A 24488-nucleotide genomic window follows, 5' to 3' on the forward strand; every position below is an offset into this window, starting at 1 on the left:
GGGAGGGAAAAAGGGAAGGAGGGAAGGAAGGAAGGAGGTAGGGAGAGAGAGATACAGAGAGAGGGAGAGGAAGAGGGAGAGGGAGAGGGAGATCTCAGGATGTGTTTCAGGGAGAAGCGAGGAGTCGGGTTCAGGGAGCTTGTGAAGAGACAAGCGCCTTCTCTGTGTGAGGAGATGAGAGTATACTCTTCGTGTGAATCTGTTTATGTTAGTGTGAGAAGAGAGGAACTCTGGGTCAGTGTTTGTGTGAGTAAAAAGCGGTGGAATACCGGATGTATTCCGTGTGGGAGAGTGGGGGAGGGGGGTAGAAGATTTGTGTGTGAGCTAGATGTACTGTATGTGTGAAGAATCTGTGAGAATAGAGGAGCTTGGCGTGTGTATGTGTAAAAAGAGGAGCTCTATGGACAGGCAGTTTGAGAAAAGAGGAGGGAGCCTATGTCATGTGTGCGAAGAGTCTTGGGGCGGGCGGGTGGGGTGGGGGGAGGGAAGCGCAGTCCATGAGTGAAAGAGGCTCAGGGTGTCTGCATCTGTGTACGGGTGCCTGTGTGTAAGAGAGGAGAGAGGAATGAGGGTGTGAAGAGAGGACCTCTATGTCTCTGTGCCTGTGTAAGTGAAAAGAGGAGCAAGAGAAGCTCCGGGCATGTGTATATCCAGCAGGAGAGGAGACTTGTGTCTGTGTGAGAGGGGAGGAAGAGTGAGCACAGGAGAGGATGGAGGCTCTATGTTCCTGTGTCTGTGCGTCCTCTGAAGAAAGTGGACCTCGGTAGCTTTGTGTATGAAAGTGTGAAAAGAGACAAGGCTCCTTGAAGTTGTGTGTAGCTTGAACAGGACAAGGAAAGGGGAGAGTGTGAGTGTGCACGCGCGCGCACCTGGGCACGAGCGGGTGGGTATTCATGGGTATGTGCGTGAGACCAGCAGAGAGCAAAAGGGGGGGGGGGGAATGACCCGCCTCTCCCTATAGGTGCGGAGCTGAGCTCTAGGTCTGTTTAGATGAGAAAGACAAGCCCTGTTTATGTTGGTGTGTAGTAGAGAAGAGCCCGGTGTCCGTGCTGCAAGTGTGAGGGGGGAGTGGTCGTGTTCTGTGTTTGGGTGCCTGTCTGTCAGCATTTGGAGGAACCCCATTTCTGTGAATCCGTTTCTGTCTCGGGTGAGAAGGGAGAGGAGCCCCTTCTGTCTGCGTGCTTGCATCTTTGTGCGTGCACCATGCCTAGGTGTATGCCTGTTGAGTGTGCTCCCCCTGCGGCTTTACTTATCAGATTGTAAACTCTTTGAGGGCTCATGCTTGGGTCTCCCATAAGACCTAGGAACCCTAGTGATGAGCTAATTGCTAAGTGAATGCAACTTATTAAGTGGGATTTATTTGTGGTGTATCTCTAGCTGTCTCAGGAACAGGCTACTAACCTCTTCCTGTGATTCAGCCCTTTGCCTACAACAGCCCTAGAAGAGTTTTAAGGGATGCAGCCTGGGACATCAAAGGCTATATTCTATGTAGGGGATTGAGATCTGAACCCCAGAGTCAAGAAGGTCCTACTTAAAGGCAACTTTACCTTTCTTTATCTAGAGATTTCCCAAAGAAGGTGAAAGTGGAAAGGGCCACCCCTGAAGAAGGAGTTTCTCAGAAGTCCACAGGCTGGGGCTTTCTTGAGAGTCCTTGCCTGAAGTCAAGACCCCTGGAACAATTCCTGAGCATCTTACCCCAGGAGATGGTGCTTGGATGAAATCAAAGTATCCAGGGAACAACAAAGGAGTGTCTGTTGGAGATTTGGTGAACATGTTTGAGAAGAAAGGTGAGGATTACTGACTGTTGGGGTTGGGGAGGGGAAGTAATCTCAGCAGTGTGACAAAGGCAAACAGTTACCTAAGGGAGGGTATGTAGGTGAACAGGTCAGGAAGGACATGATCAAAATCCATAGTTGACTCTAATTCTAGTATTCCACCTTGATTCTTCCTTTCTGATTTCCATCTTTCCCTTGACTCCCCCATTCTCTCTTCATCTGTCCCATATCCACTTCTTTTCTGTCTTAGGCTGATTCAGTCCCTTGACTGCTGACAAGGTATCTAGGAGATTCTTCCTCAGTCTATCCTGGTGAATATATGGTGGAGAAAAACAAAAACAAAAATACTACCCTCTTTATTCGGTTAAAAAAGGTTGTAGTTTTTCCAAAAGGAACTTTCATGAAAAGAAAACAGAAAAGAAAAAGAAATAATATTGCATAAAAAAGCAGAAAAGTTAAAAATTTCCAGTGTAGTTTTCTGATGCAGCAGACAATGACTGCCCCCAGCTTGTAATTATGCCTGACCCTTGCTCCTTTCCATCTTCTAAACACTGTCTGGGTAACCTAACCCCAAAGCTTCCAAATCAGAACGTTGGTATCTACCCTTCCTTTTCCCCCTTTATTTATGCAAATAATCCTAAGGAAGTTCTGGCTTAGGAATTTGGATACTAGATGGATAAGACTGTTATTGTTAATTGGGTAATGGTTGCAGTGGTGTAGGGGAAAAGTTTTTCTCCAGAACACATTAGAAAATCAGAATTGTGACATATGTAGCCAGCCTTATGATACCATTGCACAGCCTTTTCAGTATTTTCTGAACAGGAGAGGGAAACTTTTTCTACTGTGTAGTTCTTATTCTCTTGTGTAGAGTTGGGGAGAAGAAGGTCTTGTTGGCTTCAGGGTATGGTGGGCTCAATGAGCAGGTATGTTGATACATAGCTTTAGTATGCTTCCCTGAAGTATTTAGCCTTGGTCTCCCCTTCTAGTTCTTCTGTATTGGAGGGGAAAAGCCCTTGTAAGACAACATTAAGATCATAGATTTAGATGTAGAAATTGAAGAACACAAATGAAAAATATTGGAGATGAGATTTCAACTATGTGCTCTGAATCCAGGAGTCCATTCTCCTTCCATTTGTTATTCATATGGGAGACAATAGCTTAATCACCCACCCTTTTATAAACCTTTCCTTTTTTGGTATCTGTGACATCTGTATTTGCAGTGTGTTTATGAATTTAACTTTTTACTTAACAAAAATCTTTCTGTTCTATTACTTTGTCTTCACAAAAACAAGAGGTAGGATATATATATTAATGTTCCTTTTACAAATGCACAAATTATGGTTGGAGGGGTAAAGCTAATATTGTGTTAAATCCCACAGCAAATTAATGATAGACCCAGGCCTATAATCTGACTTTAGTTGTGTACTTTTTCTTTTAGGCCATACTGCCTCACCAAAAATAAAATCAATGTATTAAGTTGTTTTCCCTAAAGAATCTGGAAGATTGAACTAGGGAGGCAAATGGGAATATTTTTCTTCATGAAAAGAGGAGGCACCTAAAGCAGAGAATGTATTACACATTCATTATCAGTGCACATGGGAACAGAGCTATGAATTCAAGTTGTGTGATCTGCTTCTCAAAATGCATGAAGTTCTGTCCTCTGGCACTGCTTATACCACAGGGTAGATTCAAGGGGATTGGAATTCTCCTGGGCCCCTTTTAATCTGTATATGATTGGGGAGGTGGTCAAATACAAAGGGAATGTTTCCATTTCTAACCTTATTGGGTTGAGAATTGTAGAACAGTTTCTTTTATGCTTCTTTTTTCTTTCCCAGCTCTGCCTGAGAAGTATGACTTTCTCCCTAAACAGAGCACAGAGGTGGACGAAATGACCTCTGGGCTCCTGGCATCCAGATCCCAGGTGAGCTGGGGTTTCTTCCTTCTCCTTAAATACCATGTCATTTTTCAAAGAGTATAAAGGTGTCCTTCTCAAGTTCTGAAGATTCCTTGTCCAACTCATTGGACCTGAGCCCAAATTATTTTTACCAGAAGGCTGGTTGATGAAGATTCCAAACTAGTCTTCCCAGCTTGCTTAGTTTCCTTTCTTAGTATTCCTGTCTCTGCCCAACCTTTACTTGTTCATTCAACCAATTATTCAGGCCTTTGTGTACTTACTGTTGTGAGTAGGGCCTGTGAGCAAAGCAGAAGTAGAAGACACATATTGTTTATTCCCAGTAGAATGTAAGCCCATTGAGGGCAGAGATTATTTAGTTTTTGTCTTTGTATAATCAGCACCTTGTTGAGTACCTTACACTTAATAGGGGCATAAAATATAATGCATGAGTGAAGATACAGTCCTTGTTCTCAGAGGTATTCTAAAAAGGTAGGAAACATGGTTTAAAAAATTTTTTTTGATATATTTTGTTTTTATGCAGTAGAAACTTCCTAACAGATACCTAAACAAACCCTTATGTTGTTAACTTAAACTTTTTAAATGCCTAATAAAAGTAATAATTATAATTGTTATTTCTTGTGTACTTAGTCTCCCCTGTGTGTGTGTGCAACTTTTAATCTTGAGGGCAAAGATTATGTGTTTAAAGTACACTCCATGAGATGGAGTTTGTTGAATTTTCTGTTCCATTAAAGAAATTGTTTTGCATATTTTGTTTTAATATGGCAGACACTTCCCAACAAACACGCAAACAACCCTGATTCTGAAATTAATTTTACAGAATTTCATGAAACAGTTTTTGATCATTAACCATGGCAAGATGGGTTCTTCAGCAGCATGTTTCCAACACGGACAATTTTATTTGACCAGAATTTTGTTTCCTCTCCACGTTAACTTCATCGACATCATTGTAGACATTATATTCTTTTTGCTCTGCTTTCTTTTTTCCTTCATTCTTTCATACAAGTATTCCTGTTTTATGAACATTTCATGTTCTTCATTCCTTATGAATACATAATATTTAATTATATTTGTATGCCAGAAATTTTCAGCTATTTCTCAGCCATTGGTTATATTTAATTCTAGCTTTTTGTTATTACACATAATACTACCATGAACATTTCTGTACTCATGGACATCTTGGTACCTTTTTTCTTGCATAATTCCAAATTATTTTCCACAATATTTGAAATAACTTTACCTGCAATGAAACAATATTCTGCCTTTTCCATATTCCCCAAACAATGAGTTTTCCCTTTTTTTGCATATTTATTAGCTTGATGGGTATGAACTGATACCTCAGGATTGTTTCATTTGTTTGAATAAGTTGTATGCCTCCCTTTTTGTTTTTATATTTCAGTAATCATCCACTAAATCTCCTATAACAAAGACAAAAGAAGTTGATTGTAACCAACTGATACTGTGACTAATTATGAAACATTCTGTAACCATACATTCTCTCTGTCTCTGTACTAAAAAGAGGGAGGTATGTTAGATCATCTGTTCTCTTGGACTAATCAGGGTGTTTTAATTTATATTTTTCTGTTTTTGAACTTTTTTTGACCTGGCTTTTGGTAATTTGTGTTTTCTCTTTTTGAAAATAGCGCTCTGACAGATTCAGTCTATTGAGGAGTGCTCCCTTAATGCTACATATTTCTGTCAACTCTATAGATTGTTGGATGTCAAGGTTTACTAAATATACTTAATGCAAAGTGTTTTTCCTAATCTCCATATCTTTTCTTCTAATTTTAACTGTATTTTTGTTTCTTCAGATTCTTTTAAAATTCCTTATAATCAAAATCATCTATTATGTCTTTTATGAACTTTTCTGTCTTGAGTCTGGTTGAATCAGGGCCCAATTAAAATGATATAAGCAATTAAGCATTTACCCAGTCAGTAGCCAGGATTACAGAAAGTTACCACGCTATGAAAGACAGAAAAGGGACTAGATTATAGGAGCCAGGTAGGAGCCAAATTTGAGATACTAGTCTGTAAGTATTTTCACAAAGAGTGTGGATACAAGGAAGGCCTACAACTTAACATATGTCAAGCTTCACAACCTCAAGTCCACATTAATATTTCCTGTGTGCTCTTTTTGGCACTATTCAAGTTTAGCTTTGTGCTTCTTTGGCCCTGTTCAATGGCTCCTTTTCTATATCTTGTCCTGGAATCAGACAGAATCATTAATCAAAGTCCCATATTTTTTTAAACAATTAGTGACATCATTTTTATAGTCTCAAGCTTTTGGGGCATGCATTGACATTATAGCAAATGTATTTTAAACTTATATTACATATATGCTAAATTAAAAAAAATTAAAGAAAATCTTAATATTGGTGGCATGTGCTTCAAATATAAAAAGGAGAGAAAAAATAAAAAAACTGAAATAGTATATTGTACATGCAAGAAATATATAATAATAAAAGAGTTTTAAAATTGAAAAATATAGCTTATAGAATACAAGGCTTTCTCACCAAAAATGAGATCCATTTCCTCTTCATATCTGGCCATGATCCACTGTGAGTACAAGCAAATAAATTTTACAAGGTAACAGTTTTTTTTAATAAAGAACAGTAGTACAAATATGGAGGTATCAATATCCCCAAAATTCTCAATAGCCCAGTTAAATACAATAGCAAACAAGCCCACTATCATATTTTATATGAGTCTACTGTATGACATTTAAAGAAAATGGATACTTGTCACAAGTTTTTCAGGTGTAGCAAATCTTTCAAACTTGGTAAACATTTTTAAACAAAGTAAAACTCATTTGGGTTTAGAATATCATCAAGAAATCTAGATATCATTACAAAAAATGTGGCAGAGGAGTCTAGGAAAAATCCAAACCCCTGTACTATTGATGTTAGGTAAAGTGAGCTGAAGAGTTATAAATGAGAGATGCTCCTCTTTTGGGAGTCATCTAGGTGTACAATGCCCTGGGATTAACTTCCCAGCTCCTTTGGTATGAGACTATGATGTCCCATCCATTCATATTTTTGTAAATGTGGGAGGTGGGGATTAAATTTGTATTTCACTTCAGCTACTAAGACGAACCTTACCTCCTGTTATGGGCAGGCAAAATGAGCAGAGATTGTTAAAAAAAATTCTAAAAATCATGTCTAAAGACCCCTTAAAATAAATTTGAGATATTTAGCTCATTAAATTTTCCAAAGGTTCTTATACAATTATAACCAGTTCTGATGAAGTCCATCTATCCTCTTTGTGACAGTTTACAAATTCAAAACAGAAAATGGCTGTTTTTATATATGGGCTTATTCAATAATATTTGTTCAGTGTAGTTATAGGAGAAAAGCAACAGAATTTAACAGTAGTTAAAACCCAGTACATTAAAATGATTCAGTGTAACAGAATAGTATTGAATACATTAATATATGAACTTAAAATCAACAAAATTAAATCTTAAACAAAACAATCAGCAAAATGCAATAAAATACAGAGATTTTTATAAAACATTGGAGTCTGAAATGCCTTAAAAATATAACCTCCAGTCTCTTTAACATTTGCTGTTTTTTTTTTATCCATTTAGATGCCTATTGTCAGAAGGCAGAAAATTGGTACAGGATAGGAAATGGGGGTCAAGTAGCTTGCCCAGAACTGTCCAAGGCCAGATCTACTCAGTTCTACTCAGGACCTCCCATCTCTAGGCCTGGCTCTCAATCCACTGAGCTACTGAGCTGCTCCCCCATAGTGTGGGTGGATTTTTGGAATCTCAAATTGGACCAAAGAATTGCAGGAAGTTGAAATTCTCTCCTGAATCTCAGGTGAGATAAATAAAAGGACCAGTGCATTCAAAAGATACTCTTTGAAATAAGCCATGCTTGTAACTTCCTGTTTGGAAAAGCCTCTTCCTTCTCCTCGTTGTACCCCCCCCCCCCCATTGTCCCCTGCCACCACATGGAGGCTAATTGTAGCCCAAGGAAAAATCACCCCTGTTTTTACCAGCTGGTGTTTGATTCTGAAGACAGACACAAAGGACAGCTACCAGCAGCCTGGAGCGATGAGCGATCTGGGTTGGAGGCCAGAGTTGCTGGGGCCAGGGATCAGCTGGGCCAGGTGAGTGAGAGAGAGGCCAGGAGCAGGAACAGGAGTCGGAGCTGGAGCCAGGATGGGCAGGGCTGGGACCAGGTGAGCTATCTTGGTCAAGAAGGTGTGGAGAGGCAATTGGGGATAGCAGGAAGCAAGAGCAGGCAGCAGAAGCAGAGCTGATCAAGAGGCTTTTCTGAATATCCTTGGAGCAACATGGCTTAAAAAAAATCTAGACAGTAGCTATTAAAAGCTGTACTTAGTCACAGTAGAGAAAAGATTTAGGAAAGTTAAGAATACTGAGGGTATTTCGTCACAATTGACATGGTCAGCCAAACTGTAAAAATTAAATTAGTTTCTACTGATAAAAATATTATATTTTATGAGGTTTATTAAAGATTATTAGAAATCAAGGAATAAAGAAAATACAAAATAATAAAAGCACTTGCCTAGGGCTGATTAGCCCATTCACAATTCACTTACTACATCTTGCATGCCGAGTAAAGAGATGCATGTGCTTAGAAGCGGAAGAAGAGAGAGCTTGGGAGGTAGAGAGCCCTTTAAACACTAAATTGTGTTCTTGCACTTAGGTGAGGACTCAGGTGAGATTATAAGGAATTTAGGGATTCTGGGGAATTGAAGTCCAGGGTTCAAATCTCCATTTTACAACTCTAAAACATCTACAGGTAAAGCCTCAAAGAAGAACACAATGTGGACACAGTTTAACTAGAATTCCTGGTAACCATAAAGCAAGAGTTAAAAAGTTTAAATGATTTCATGAGTGAAATCGTACCACTCAAAACCATGACCCTTTCTCTTCCCAAAGACTGGATATCATATGTCAAGAAACATGAAATAAAACTTTTCAGAACTCATAGAACCAGAGGGCAAAGTGAAAAGAGAAAATTTATTTGTCAGCTCCTGAAAAAAACAAAATGAAAGCTTCCAAGAACATCAAAGACAAAATCCAAATTTTCTTGATCAAAGAAAAAAAAAACAAAACTTCTGATAAGCAGCCAGAAAGAGAATTCAAGTACTAAGAAGTTACAGCCAAGATTACACAAAATTTAACAATATTACAGTAAAGGAGTGGAGAATTTGAAATACAGTAGTCCCAGAGGCAAAAGAAGAACTTATCCAGCAAAACTGATATAATTGTATAGGAGACCTTTATTGGAAAAGAAGTTCCAAGAATTATTGATGAAAAGTTCAGAGTTGAAGAGAAACTTTGAAGAACAACCATAAGAGTCAAGAGAAACCTAAAAAGGTAAACATGAGTAAACAATCAGGACTAAAAAAAGTTGAAGATTTTACATTCGAGTAGTGAGGGAAGATATATATCCCCTCAGAATCAATGTCTCCAGGGGTCATAGAGGGAGTTAAATAAGATGCAAAGTCTGTAAGTTATTTTGTTATGTTTTGATGCTTTTAAAAGGTGAAAAGGAGGCAGAAATGAAGTCGCAAGCAAAGGGGATGGGAAGTTATTTTACATGATAATGCTATATAATTAAAAGCTAATATAAATTTGGAAGAGTGGCTGGGAAGCAGGCAATATTTGAACCTCAATTATATCTGAGTTTGTCAAAGTAGATGAGAATACAGACATACAGAGTTGGGTACTGATGTACATTTCACTCATTGGAAAAATAGGAGGGAATAGGGAGAAATAGAAAATAAGAGGTAGGTTAAAATCATGGAGAGATTAATCACAAGCAAAACTGTAATCATGGAGGGTCGATCACAAACAAGGATTAAAAGGAAAGAAAGAAAGGGTAAGAACCTCTGATTGTTTCTTAGTTGGATAAAGTAACAAGTAGGGAAACAGAAGTAGATTGCTTCAAGCCCAGAATAATGATGTGGAATGCACATTCCTCAATAACTTCTTTGTAAAGTAGAGCTGTAAAATAGGGAAAGGTATAAGAGAATAGGATGAAGGAAAACACATATTTAATAGTCAGCACTGTGAATGTGATGAACTCAAGCTGTATCCAAAATATGCTGTTTAAAACAAAATTGAAACAAAGATTCTCACAAAGTTAAAATAAGGAATTTTTTTAAACTTAAAAAGGTGGAAGTAGCAATTATGATCTCAGGCAAGGCAGTAACAAAAAACAAAGTTTTAGTTTTGAGATAAACCAGGTAATGTGTAATTAATTTCTGTATCCTAGAACTCCAATTCCCGGCATCCCATGTTCCTTCTCACGTTACATACTGATGTAGGGAGATTATAAATTTGGTTTAGCCCTGTCTCTAGTGCTCTTCTTCCTGTAATCACAGGGGCTGCCAGTGTTTTTTTTTTTTAAACAGGAAGGAGAATTTAGCCACGTAGTCTTATCTTGTTAGATAATTACTTTTTTATTACTTTATTTCTAGTGATTATAAGTAAACTTTATAAAATATAATACTTGAAGTATTGGTCATTAATTTAAATCCTATAGTAATTACATTATGTTGAAAGGTACCAGAGCCAAAGGATTAAATTAAATATCTAACATATGCACCAAATGGCTTAACTATATATTTAAAGGGAAAGTTAAATGTTATCAAAAGAAGTAATATATCTCTTTTAAATAAAGACAAATAAAAAATAAACAAAATAAAATCAAGGACCTGATTGAAATTTTAGAAAAGTTAGAGGAGAATAGGGTAAGGGGAGAGAGACTAAAGGGCACAGTAAAGAAAAAATATAGATTTAGAAGGAATGGGGATGTTTAAAATGCAGGAGAATATTTCAAAATTTAAGATTATGGAGGTAAGAGAGTTCTAAGTTATAGTGAAGTTTAAAGTGAGCAGCAGTAATAAAATAGAGATGAATATAGGTAGGCATACAAGGTGTGCCAGGCATGCCCAGGCATAACCTGTTGTCTCAAAGATTTTTGGTATTTTGTGCCATGTTTAAAGTTTGCATTTTTAAAGTAAAGTTTAGTGGTTAAGGTTTTTGTTTCTGTGTTTGATGAATAAAAATTCATATTGAATAAAAAAATAACTTTGCCTGTACTACCAAGAGAAATGTTCTGCAGACACATATGACCTGAAATTCAGGCTAGGTTGTCTAAAGTCATTAAATATAGGTATTTAAGTAACTGATCATGGACCTCGGTTTCCTCATATGAAAATTGGGTTAGTTGGACTAGAGATAAGGTCCCTTAAAGTGGTTTATTATGGTAGAGAATGAAGAAATAAGGAAGTTGATTAGTTGCTAAAGTCATAGAGAATGAGCATTTGCTCTAAAGGCAGGTGACTGATTTGGAGGAGAAGAGGGTGATATAAATAGGTGTTTGTCAATAAATGTTTAAATTTCTTCTAAGTTACACAAAGAGATAAAAGGGAGTCCTTGCTCTTAAGAACTCACAGTATAAGGGAGGAGGTGACATACAAATGTACAGACAAGATATAGAGTATAAATTGCAAATAAAAAGAGGGAAGGTACTAGAATTAAGGAGGAATGGGAAAAGTTTCATAGAAAGTGAGATTTTAGCTGGGACTTGAAGGAAGCCAAGGAAGTCAGGAGGTAGATATGAGGTAGGAGGGTAATCCAGGCATATATGCTTAAAGGCAAGAGATGATGTGTTTCTCATTTAGAGTAACAGAAAGGAGGAGAGGGTCCCTGGATTGAAGAGTACAGAGAGAATGTGAGGTATTAGAAGACTATAAAGATTGGGGGTAGAGCAGGTTATGAAGGACTTAGAAGGCCAAAGTACTTTCTATTTTGTTCTAATGGTGATAGTGAAACACTGGAATTTATTGAGTGGAGGATCAGGGCGACTTAGTCAGATTTGTATTTAGGAAAATTTTTTTGACAGCAGAGGATAGACTAGAATAAGGAGAGACTTGGTGTGTAGACCAACCAGCAGGCTACTTTAATAGTACAGGTGTTAGGTAATGAGCATTTGCATTAGGTTGGTGGCACTCTCAGAAAAGAGAAGGACATGCATGTAAGAGTTGTTATGAAGGTAAAACTGATAGATCTAGGGAAAAGATTGGATCTGGGGAGCGAGACTGAGAAGTCAAGGTTGAAAATTAAGTTGGGAATTGTGTAGTTAGATATGTTGTACCCCAGGACTTCGTTCCCCAGAATTCCTTTTCTTTATTCACCACTCAGCGTGCTCACGTTTTATAGATAGTTGGATATTTTCCCTGCCCTCTCTCTCTTTTCCTGGGACTGCTACTGTGGCTATGTTAATTCCCTCTTTGCTCTGGCTTTTAATTTCCATTACCTCAAGTTATTATTAACAAATCTTATTAAATATACTTGGGGTATTTGGACATTAATTTTAAATTTTACATAATTTGGGTAAATTGGAGCATGGTGATACCTCCAATAGTAATAGAGAAGTTAGGAGAGGGAAGGATTTAGGGGAAAGGATAAGGAGTTCAGTTTTGGACATGTTGAATTTAAGATGTCTATGGGACATTCAGTTCAAGATATCTGATAGGTAGTGAAAAAGAATAGAGATTAGCAGAGAAATTAGGGATGGATAGTAGAATTAAGAATCACTAACATAAAGATGATAATTGAAATTATGGGAGCTGATGAGATCACTGAATGAAAAAATCAAGAGGGAAAAGAAGGCACAGGGGGAGATAGGAGGGACAGTTATAATTATGTGGCCATAACTTAGAGAAACATCCAGTAAAAGAGAATGAGGAGTGGTCAAATAGGTACAGGGAAAACCAGGAGAAAGTGGTGCCAAGAAAACCTATAGAGAACAGGTGACGAACTTCAAAAGTGTAGATATTAGATTGGTAGAGGCAGAAAAAGTGGTTGGGAGCAAATTGTCTCTTGAGGAACCCCAATTTTTCATTTTTGTGAATTCTACCTTCATTCATGGTCTTTAGCATTAGATTACTCCCCTAATTGCTAGGACTTTCTTTATATCCTTAGAACTCAGCATAATGCCTTGAATGTATTGGATGCTTAAGAAATGCTTATTGACTTGTGGATTAACTAATTTCACTGTAGAAGGAAAACAAATATAAAACAATGTGGATGCACCCACAATCAAAACAGTGGCATCTCATTGACTATATCATTGTACACCGGCGAGACATCCAGGATGTACAGATCACCAGAGCCATGAGAGGAGCTGAATGCTGGACAGACCATTGATTGGTTAGAACGACTCTTCAAATGCGCATTGCGTCTCGCCATCCAAAATGAGCCCAGACAGTTCGCGCATTTTACAATGTGAGTCTTTTTAGAGATCCATTTTATTTGCAAACATTCCAGTCCTGCCTGGACAACAAGCTGTCTGCCAAAGGACCACTCACTGGAAGCTCAACCGAGAAATGGAACCAGTTCAGAGATGCAGTGAAGGAAATATCAAAGGTAGTTGTAGGCCCCAAACAACGCAACCACCAGGACTGGTTCAACAAGAACAACACTGCTATTGAAGACCTATTGAGCAAAAAGAACAAAGCCTTTATGGAGTGGCAAAATAACCTAAACTCTGCTCCTAAAAAGGACAGATTCAAGTCTCTCCAAGCCACGGCACAGTGTCAGATCAGGAAGATGCAAGACGGATGGTGGGAAAAAAAAGGCAGAAGAAATCCAGCACTTTATTGATACAAAAAAACTACAATTTTTCAGTGCCCTCAAGACTGTCTATGGGCCATTAAAACCCACCACCACTCCCTTGCTATCCTCTGACGGTGACACTCTCATAAAAGATAAAAAAGGCATCAGCAACAGGTGGAAAGAACACTTCAGTCAGCTTCTCAACCAACCCTCTTCAGTCAACCAATGCGCCCTTGACCAGATCCCCCAAAACTGCACCATTGAACAACTTGACATCCCTCCTTCAATAGAGGAAGTCCAAAAAGCCATTAAACAAATGAGTGCAGGCAAGGTACTCGGTAAAGATGGGATCCCAACCGAGGTGTACAAGGCCTTAAATGGAAAGGCACTCCAGGCATTCCACATAGTGCTGACCAGCATATGGGAAGAGGAAGACATGCCCCTAGAACTCAGAGATGCCTCCATCGTAGCCCCATACAAGAACAAAGGCTCACGAGCAGCCTGTGACAACTACAGAGGCATCTCACTACTCTCCACTTCTGGAAAGATCCTCACCCGTGTTATACTCAACAGACTCCTGTCATCTGTTTCAGAGCAGAACCTGCCTGAATCACAATGTGGCTTCCGACCAGATCGCAGCACCATTGACATGGTCTTCACTGTGAGGCAAATTCAGGAAAAATGCCTTGAGCAGAACCTGAGTCTCTACATTGTCTTCATAGACCTGACAAAGGTGTTCGACACAGTGAACAGGGACGCATTGTGGGTGATCCTCAGCAAGCTTGGTTGCCCAGCAAAATTCGTCAAACTGATCCATCTCTTTCATGTCGACATGACAGGGGAAGTCCTATCTGGTGGAGAGACTCCCTTTCGCTTCAACATCTCCAATGGCGTGAAACAAGGCTGTGTCCTCGCTCAGGTGCTATTCAACCTATACTTCACCCAAGAATTATGACATGCTGTGATGGATCTAGACCTGGGCGTCTACCTCAAATACTGACTGGATGGCTCACTATTCGACCTTCGCCACCTGACTGCAAAAACAAAGACAACAGAGAGACTCAACCTGGAAGCTCTCTTCGCAGATGACTGTGCTCTCATGGCCCACCAAGAAAATCATCTTCAAACCTTTGTGGACAGGTTCTCCACCACAACAAAACTGTTTGGCCTGACTATCAGCCTCAGCAAAGCAGAGGTGCTGTTCCAACCCGCACCAGGGAGGCCAATAAACCAGCCGTGCATTACAATCGATGGCACGCTGCTTTCTAACGTCAACACTTTCAAGTACCTGGGCAGCACCATCGCCAACGACGGGTCCCTAGACCACGAGATTAATGCCAGGATCCAAAAGGCCAGCCAGGCACTCGGGCGGCTGTGCTGCAAAGTCCTCCAACACAGAGGTGTAAACACTGCAACGAAGCTCAAAGTGTATAACGCAGTGTTCCTCAGCTCGCTCCTGTGCGGTTGCGAGACATGGACACTGTACCGGAAGCACATGAAGCAGCTGGAGCAATTCCACCAACGCTCCCTTCGGTCAATCACAAGGATCCGATGGCAGGACCGAATCACCAATCAGGAAGTCCTCAACAGAGCCAACTCCACCAGCATCGAAGTCCTGGTCCTCCAAACCCAGCTACGATGGTCCGGACACGTCATCCGCATGGACCCACAGCGAATACCAAGACAGGTATTCTATGGTGAACTGTCAGCTGGACTCAGGAAACAAGGCCGACCAAAGAAAAGATTCAAGGATCAGCTAAAGTCCCACTTGAAGTGGGCTGGCATTACACCAAAGCAACTGGAACTCGCTGCCTCTGTCAGAAGCAGCTGGTGAACCCACATTAACCATGCCTCCGCCACCTTTGAAGATGAGCGACGTCGACGTCTTGCCGCTGCGCATGAACGCCGACACCAGGCCACACCTGCACCTCCCGTAACGACTGGCGTCCCAGGCCCCACGTGCCACAAACTCTGCGCCTCAGCCTTTGGACTCCAAAGCCACATGAGGGTACACCGTAGATGAAAACGCACAAAGTCAATTGTCATTCTTGGTAACTGAGAGACTACCACTATAACTTCCAGAAGTTAACAGTTGCTATGGACTTGGGGAAATACTGGGCTTCATTTAGTGCAAGAAGCTGAAAAGAGTTCCAGAAAAAAAGTTGTCTAATGTAGTAAATTTTGTTCACCAGAGCCATAGTAGAGAAGGCTAGCAGACATATACATTGGGGTGAGAGTAGAGAACTGAAGTTGATAGACATGTTGAATGTATAGATTCAAAGGGCAGTTATTAATTGTTCCATGTCAAATTTGAAAGAATTCTTCAATGTAGTATTCTACTTATCTGTGCTTGGTCCACTGCTGTTTAATATTTTCAACAGTGCCTAAAGACATAGAAGTCTTCCTTATGTAATTTGAAGATGACTTGGAGTTAGGAAAGATAGATAACACATTGAATGACAGAATCAAGATTTGTGAAAATGTCTTCTCAGACTAAAAAATTGGCCTGAATCTAATAAGATTGAAATCTATATCTAAGTAAGAGAAAATATAGAATCTAATATAACAAGATGAAATTTAATAGGGATAAATGGAAAATGAAGGTTCAAGGAACTAATATCACAAATGTAACATAGTGGAATCATGCTTAGATAGCAATCAAAGTAGCTATTAATGCTAAAAAATGGGAAATAGAACAAGGAAAACACAATATCACATATATAGAAGTAAGAACAACAGCACCTCCTAGGAAATTTAAATAAAGTAAAGCAGTTGCCATAGCAAGGAAAACAAAGTAGTCCAGAAACTATCTCAACCTACACTTCTTGCCAAAAGAAGAGATATGATAGCTAAGGGAAACACCATATGAGAACAAAATCATTTGCAAAAGCTTACAGAAGTAGTAATGGCTGCCAGAATAGAAGGCAGACCTTTCAGCTACCATATATTTATCATGTTAGGCTGAATAATGATTAAGAAATCCAAAGGGAAACTACAGTGAGTTCCCTCACCCTAGAAACTGTACAAAAAGTCATACAGAAGCAGCAAAATAGGAAAGGGGGTCTCTCCATCAAAATCAGAATATCCCAAAGATGGAATATGTGTAGGCTGCAAAGTTCTATGTCAAAAGGCAGCAAAAATATTTCTACCTTAGGTGGCAGGAAAGTCCCATGGTGAGGACTTTCAAAGCATAGGAGTGGCAGTAGGCAACAGTTAGCAATGAACATAGTGCTGTAGTGCTTAGACATGTATAGTTATAAGCCTTAGGACTCTGAGACAGAGACATAGACTCATATAGATGAATAATCAACAAGCATGTTTTAAGCACTTTACTATATTCCAGTTACTATGCTAAGCATAGAGGTTTCAAAAAGAAAAGTAAAATACCCACAATTCCTGTTTCTAATGTGGAATACAACACTGACAAAAATATACACAGACTAGATACAAAATGAACAGAAACTAGTTTTGGGAGAGAGAGCACTAAAAGCTGGGCATATCAGGAGAAGCTTCAGATATATCTGTAGGTACATATGAAGAAAGAGTCAATTCTTATATAGCCTACTCATTTACCCCCTATTCTTGTATGGGAAATATTTAAGTTATTTTTCTTTACTATATACTTTTTTTTAAGAAGAAAAAGTTCAGAATAAATTGTCAATGGGATAGGGATTGGACCTTGATTTCAGAGGACAGAAATGTCTCAGGAAAAATTCCTTATATCGATGCCTAATGATACTTTATACTTTTAAGAAGCTGCTTGGTGCAATGAGGGTCTAAATAACTTCTTCAAGGTCATCCTGCCAGTAGGGATTAGATGTAACAACTGAACCCAACTCTTTCAAGTTCCAGAACCAGTTCTGTATCCCCTACTTCAGGTAAATGGGATTCCTGACAACTCTTATTACATTTTCCAACTTTTGGATTAAAGTACCCGGGACAATAGGCAATCACCTATTGCAATCAATACCAAGAAATAGTGACAAAAAAATGAAAAAAAATTGAAGTGTATAAAACTAGGGTAAGTACAACTGAAATTTTCTATTAAAAAACTGGCTTTGCAGGCATTATTTATTATGCATATATGATATGACAGGCACTTTTCCAGGGATACTGAGTATACAAAGACAAAAAAGGAATATTCATTGCTCTAAAGAAGTCCACATTCAATTGGGAGAGACACCATGTATGTATATATGAATATATATATATATATAGAGAGAGAGAGAGACAAAATATATAAATAGCGGGGGAGGGGGAGAGCACTAAATATCTGGGAGCATCAGGAAAGCCTCCATATAAAACATAGACCTTAAGATCTGATGGAAATAAGGGGTTCTAGGAGAGAATGTGAAGGATGCATAGACCTTCTATAATTCGTTCCCATCAGCTAACCACATTGATGAAGAGGAAGCTCTCTGACTGATCTGCTTCAAAGTTATTCAAAATAACTTATTAGCTTCTGCCTATATCTCTCTGGCTACACTTGTCCTTGGGTGATCTTAATGGCTCTTTTGGTAAGCTCTCTTCTGCCCTTTATAGTTTTAACTCCTGGAAAAGGCAGGGAACAATAGGTATGTGTAATTTTTCTCCCCTCACTGTTATCTTAATCACATACAATTTGATGTCTAATCTTATTTCATTGGAACTATTCTCCAAAATTATCAGTGCCCTCTAGTTGTCAGATCCAATGGCCTTTTCTCAATATTTGTTATCTTGACATCTCCATAGTCTCTGTTGGTCATTCTCTCCTCTTTCATACTTTTTTTTTCTCTAGGTTTTTGGGACACCACTCTCTCCCATTTCTCCTCTACTTATCTGACTGCTTTCTCTCTCTTTTTTTGCTGGCTCCTCTTCCAAATTGTGCCCTGTAACTCAAGGTTCTGGTCTCTGTCCTCTTCTCTTCTCTCACTACTAATTTACTTGGCATATTCATCAGCTCCCATGCATTTAATTACCATCTCTATGCTGATAATTTTCAAATTATGTGTGGTGTATAAGGTATTCAGGGAAGACTAGAATCCCTTATGTGAGGGCCTGCCAAATCCATTTTAGGGTTGCTCATATATCCTTGGTTCCTACCTTTCACTCAACTCTCACCTGTAGCTCTAAGAAACTGTAGTGGCCATTCCCCCGTAAACTGTCTCAGCAAATAGGCTAAATCAGATTGAGGATAACCAACAAACCTTGGACTTGTCAGTGAGTTGGGGGGATGTCTACCCCAAGCATGTGAAGACTTTTCCTGGCACAATGGGCAGATGAGGACAATTTGTGAATCCACCCTTCCTCCTCCACTTTCAAGGATTTTCCTGCCTTTCCTCCTTAGCAGGCCATGCAACAACCTCCTGCCCACCCAGATGAATGAATGGGATCCTGAAGTCACAAGGAATGACCTTTGAGAGCAACAGATTCCCAGCCCAGTAGGTGATGACATTCAAGGATGTGGCTGTGGACTTCACCTGGGAGGAGTGGTGCCTCTTGGTCCCTCCCCAGAATGAACTGTTCAAGGAGGTGATGCTGGAGGAACCTGCTCGCTGTCGGGCTTCCAGCTCCCCAGAAGATGTGTTCTCTTATTTGGAGCAGAGGGAAGCCCCATGGATTCTGGATCAAGAAGGCCTGAGGAGCAGCTGCCCAGAAGGAAAGATAAGACATGAAATGACAATGACTCCAACAGAGATAAGACTTTCTGTGGAAGAAACTGACCAACAAAAATTCATGAGTGATGGTCCCGATAACTTAGCTTGTTGAGAATTGTGTGTTGAACCTCAAAATTCATCCCTCCCTGTACATCAGAGAATGCACTCTGGTGAGAAACCTTATGAATACAAGCAATATGGAAAGACTTTTAGTCAGAGATATTGTCTTTCACAACTTGAGAGGATTCACACTGGGAAGAAACTTTATGAATGCAATGAATGTGGAAAGACATACAATCAGAGTTCCCATCTTGCAGTACATCAGAGAATCCACACTGGGGAGAAGCCTTATGAATGCAAGCAATGTGGAAAGACATTCATTTGGAACTTTCATCTTGCTCAACATCAGAGAATCCACATGTAGCATACCAGACATGTTAGCATCTTGGAAGTATGGTTGATGTATTGATATTGTATATTATGTATTCATATACCAAGACTCATGGTCAGATTACTTAATGATCACTGTATGGATAGCGACTGTCCAAAGGACAAGCAAATTCCTGGGCAGGGCATTGCCAGCCACAGTGTCATGGTTCAGACTACATTCCTTTACAAAGCACGGGTTGGATTAATCTCCTCCTCTTTGATTTCATGATTGTCAATTCAACCAATGTCAAAACCTATATCATGTCATGTATTCATTAATCACCTCCCAGTTGACATGCCTAAAATCTCCAATAAAAGTTGGGGAACATGTGCGAGCCTCTCTCTTACTTCTCTTGCTCTTATATCTCTCGCCTTGCCTCCCTTGCCCTTGTCCTCTCCCTCTTGCCTCTTACATTTTTGATCTTGTTCTTGCCTTTAATGCTCCTCATGTCTGACTGAGTTACACAATGCAGTTTCCCCGCATACCTCCCATTAATCTCTTGGCCACCTGGTCCATGGGGGATATCCCAGAGTTCTTGACTCCCCACATATTCTCTTATTTATCATAGTTATAATTTCTCCACTTGTTATCTTATAGAGAGGTATTAACGGAGCTCACAACTCCCCACGTGTTTTAACTTGTGGTCTCTGAGTCTTTATTCCTGCTTCTCTCCCTCTAACTGCCTTATCTATCCATCCATATTCCTCTAGCCTCCAATATTCTTCTCAGGTCACCACCCACAGGCTCATTATATAGGAGCTGCTGGCAGTTCCTATACCACACTAGGCAGATACTTTATGAATGTAAGCAATGTGGAAAGACATTCAGTCAGAGCTCCCTCCAGTCTTGAGGCACATCAGAGAATCCACACTGGGGAGAAACATTATGAGTGCAATGAATGTGGAAAGGCATTCAGAAAGAGAGAGAGAGATCCAAACTTGCTGACCATCAAAGAATCCACTCTGGTGAGAAACCTTATGAATGTAAACAATGTGGAAAGACATTCAGGCAGAGCTCCAGTCTTGCTGTACATCAGAGAGTCCATACTGGGGAGAAACTTTATGAAAGCAAGATATTTGGAAAGACATTTGGTCTGAGCAGTTATCTTACATAGCATGAGAGAATCCACACTGGGAAGAAACCTCATGAGTGAAAACAATGTGGCAAGACATTCAGAGAGAGATCCAAACTTGCTGACCATCAGAGAATCGACTCTGGTGAGAAACCTTATGAATGCAAGCAATGTGGAAAGATATTCAGAGTACTCCTGTCTTGCTTGGCATCAGAGAATCCACATTGGTGAGAAACCTTACAAATGCAAGCAATGTGGAAAGACATTCAGTTGAAGCTGTATTCTTGCTCTACATCAGAGAAACCACAGACTTTCACACAGAGCTCTCACCTTGCTCAAAATAAAATAATTCACTCTAGTATGTCATAAGCTCTACTAAGATTAGGACCCAGTGGGCATATGATTTATACCTAAAACATGCTATCGTAAGCAAAATAAGGGAACATAGTATAGTTTACCTTTTAGATCAGTTTGTTGATAAGGAAACAATTTATGACCAAATAAGGAATAGATAACATGAGATGCTTCATAGAAACTTTTATTATATTAAATTCAAAACTGTATAAACAAAAACCAAAAGAACCAAAGTTAAAAGGGGAAACATCAAGTTACCATTTGCTTTAAAATAAGATGTCCAATTAAATACTTCAGTTTTTAAAGCTTCTAACTATGCTCTCAAATACCTTAATTTATCATTTCATGGGATTTAGATCTAAAGAGGAGTTAATGTAGCAAGGGAATAATGTCATTTCTCTAGAATAATTTTTAATTAGCATCATTTCATATATAGTGTTTTCCAAAAAATCTCTAGAAAGGAAAAATTAAAATATAACAAATGATATTATACTTTTAAAATATGAAATAAAATAAGGTGATAGTCAAAAAGAGAACAATTTGTTCCAATGGCTATTAAGACCATTAGAGCTTGCTCAGGCATCTAAGATGCCAAGTTCATCCATTGTATCTTGGCCATAACTAGTTGCTCTGACTTTTGTCTTGCCACTGGACTTGAAGGATTCTGGAAGAGAAAGTAAAGCTATTGACTTTGTGCCACTCTGCCTCCCTTACATCTAATTCACTTATAAGTCAAGATATAGCATGTCATTGGTCCTTTTTTCAAAATGAAATATGGAAGAATGAATTTTCAAATCTGCTTCTCTTGCCCCAAACTCTGCTGACCTACAATCTAACATCCCCCATTGCCTTTCAGACATCTTAAATTGGATGTCTAGTAGACATCTTAAATTAAAAATGTCCAAACAACATCCATTATCTTTCCCCCTAAACACTCTCACCCCAACCTTCCCTATTACTGTAGAGGGGTTCACAGTCCTCCTATCCTTCTAGAGCCTCAGGCTCACAACCTAGATGTCATCCTATAAAGCTATTCCTTTTCCTCCTGTACTACTAACCTCCCTGGCTTTCTCTAAGTCCCAAATAAAAGCCCACTTTCCACAGGAAACTCTTCCTAACTCATCTTGATTCTAGTGCCTTCCTTCTGTTAATTATCTACTATTTATCCTATATATATCTTGCTTGGTATATACTTGTTTGCATGTCATCTCCCCCATTAGAACATGAACTCCTTAAGGACAGGGACTATCTTTTGTCTCTTTTTTGCAACTCCAGAGCTTAGCACAGTGCTTGGTACATAGTTGATGTTTAATAAAAGATTATTCATGGATTGATTGATAACAAGAGAGATGAGGAATTAATCAAATACCAATACTATCTCTCTCTCTCTCTCTCTCTTTCTCTCTCTCTCTCTCTCTCTCTCTCTCTCTCTCTCTCTCTCTCTCTCTCTCTCTCTCTCTCTCTCTCTCTCCATATATGTGTATATATGGTGGAGAAATGTAGAGTTCCCAAGACTTGATTCTGTTAAACCAAGTATCTCCATTGTTACTAATCAGGAGATAGCTAAATCAGATCTTCTAAAGAATGGTCTGAGTAGGGTGGAGTAGTTTTAAAATTCACAATACATATATACAATATACAATACAATATAAAATATAAAATACAAATACCTAATACTCTCAACTGAGATGCCAGAGAAGGTGCCCCAAATTCATAATTCTTACCCTCAAAAATGCAGTTGGGTTTAATCCTGGGAGGTGATGAATGCAAGAACCTATGGAACCCAAGGTGAGAACAAACAGAGCATATAACTCTTCAAAATCACAGCAAGGGATTGAGCCTGATCTTGGCACAAAGTTCTCATTCAGGGAGTAAAACTAGAGATGTGAGTAAATCAGAGAACATACTGATCAATAGGAAACACTGAAATCTAGAGATCCTTAAAAGGAGAGAGTATTTCTATAGCAATTGCTTTTAGAGACTCAAAGGGGAAAAAAGTCTCCATATTGAGTACTTAGAAGTACAAGTGGTAAGAAATTAAATAAAAATTTAGGAGGAAATAATTTGAAGAGTAAGTATCATAAAAGAATTTGTGGTAAACCATACCCAAGTAAAATAATCCTTCAAAATTATTGTTCAGTTGTTTTTTTGGTCCTGTCTGGCTTTTCATGACCCCACTTATAGTTTTCATGGCAAAGATATTGTAATCATCATTCCCTTCTCCAGTGCATTTTACAGATGAGGAAATTGAAGCAAACAGATTAAGGGACCTGCCTCAGCTCACACAGCTAGTTTCTGAGATCATATTTGAACTCAGGTTTTCCTAAATCTAGGCCCAGTACTCCATCCATCCTCTGTACCACCCAGTTTCCTGAAAACTAGAATAAATAAATCAATGACTCCATTAACAAGAAATAATTAAAATGAAATTTTAAATTTGAAAAAATAGAAGAAAATGCAGGCTATCTGATAAAAAAATTAAAAAAAAAACCTGACCTGGAAAACAGGTCAATTAGGAAAGATAATTTAGGAACCACTGGGCTTGTTTAAAACTATGATTAAAAAAAAAAAGCCTAGATGCTACATATCAAGGAATCCTTAATAAAAACTACCCAGATCTTTTAAATTCAGAAAGTAAAGTAAAGATGGAAAGAATCTACTCCAATCAAATCCTGTAGTAGTAGTCTTTCGGTGACTGAGAATGACTATTGTCTTTGTGCATTATCATCTATTGATGTACCCTCATGTGGCTTTGAAGTCCAAAGGCTGAGGCGCAGAGTTTGTGGCACATGGGGCATGGGACGCCAGTTGTTATGGGAGGTGCGGTTGTGGCCTGGTGTCGGCGTTCATGCGCAGCAGCAACATGTCAACGTCGCTCATCTTCAAAGGTGGTGGTGGCATGGTTAATGTGGGCTCGCCAGCTGCTTCTGTCAGAGGCGGCGAGTTCTAGTTGCTTTGGTGTAATGCCAGCCAACCTCAAGTTGGACTTTAGCTGATCCTTGAATCTTTTCTTTGGTCGGCCTTGTTTCCTGAGTCCAGCTGACAGTTCACCATAGAATACCTGTCTTGGTATTCTCTGTGGGTCCATGCGGATGACGTGTCCAGACCATCGTAGCTGGGTTTGGAGGACCAGGACTTCGATGCTGGTGGAGTTGGCTCTGTCGAGGACTTCCTGGTTGGTGATTCGGTCCTGCCATCGGATCCTCATGATTGACTGGAGGGAGCGTTGGTGGAATTGCTCCAGCTGTTTCATGTGCTTCCGGTACAGTGTCCATGTCTCACAACCATACAGGAGCGAGCTGAGGACCACTGCATTATACACTTTGAGCTTCGTCACAGTGCTTACACCGCTGTGTTGGAGGACTTTGCAGCACAGCCACCCGAGTGCCTGGCTGGCCTTTTGGATCCTGGCATTAATCTCGTGGTCTAGGGACCCATAGTTGGCGATGGTGCTGCCCAGGTACTTGAAAGTGTTGATGTTAGAAAGCTGCATGCCATCAATTGTAATGCACGGCTGGTTAGTTGGCCTCCCTGGTGCAGGTTGGAACAGCACCTCTGTTTTGCTGAGGCTGATAGTCAGGCCAAACAGTTTTGTTGCAGTAGAACCTGTCCACAATGGTTTGGAGATGATTTTCTTGATGGGCCATGAGAGCACAGTCAGAAACCTCAAAAGCAAAGGTTCTGGGAATGTCTTTGCCCAGATTTAAA

At 39.4% G+C, this 24488-nt stretch overlaps 1 protein-coding gene across 3 annotated transcripts in view; it reads left to right on the plus strand.

The window, feature by feature from the left end:
• LOC100617891 (zinc finger protein 69 homolog) overlaps positions 1–24488 on the plus strand; it is an 81230-nt gene that overhangs the window by 12956 nt on the left and 43786 nt on the right. For 2 of the 3 annotated variants that reach the window (XR_008912154.1, XM_056798909.1), the window contains exons 2-3: positions 1562–1787; positions 3611–3696. Coding sequence is in view for 2 of the 3 variants with exons in the window: in XM_056798909.1 (XP_056654887.1) it covers positions 1715–1787; positions 3611–3696 (159 nt within the window). In the remaining variant the exon portion in view is untranslated. Of the gene's footprint in view, positions 1–503; positions 607–1561; positions 1788–3610; positions 3697–24488 lie in introns of those variants that run through there. The other variant, XM_056798863.1, reaches the window with a different exon arrangement.

The sequence above is a fragment of the Monodelphis domestica genome, chromosome 1, assembly GCF_027887165.1.
Source record: "Monodelphis domestica isolate mMonDom1 chromosome 1, mMonDom1.pri, whole genome shotgun sequence".
Lineage (NCBI taxonomy): Eukaryota > Metazoa > Chordata > Mammalia > Didelphimorphia > Didelphidae > Monodelphis > Monodelphis domestica.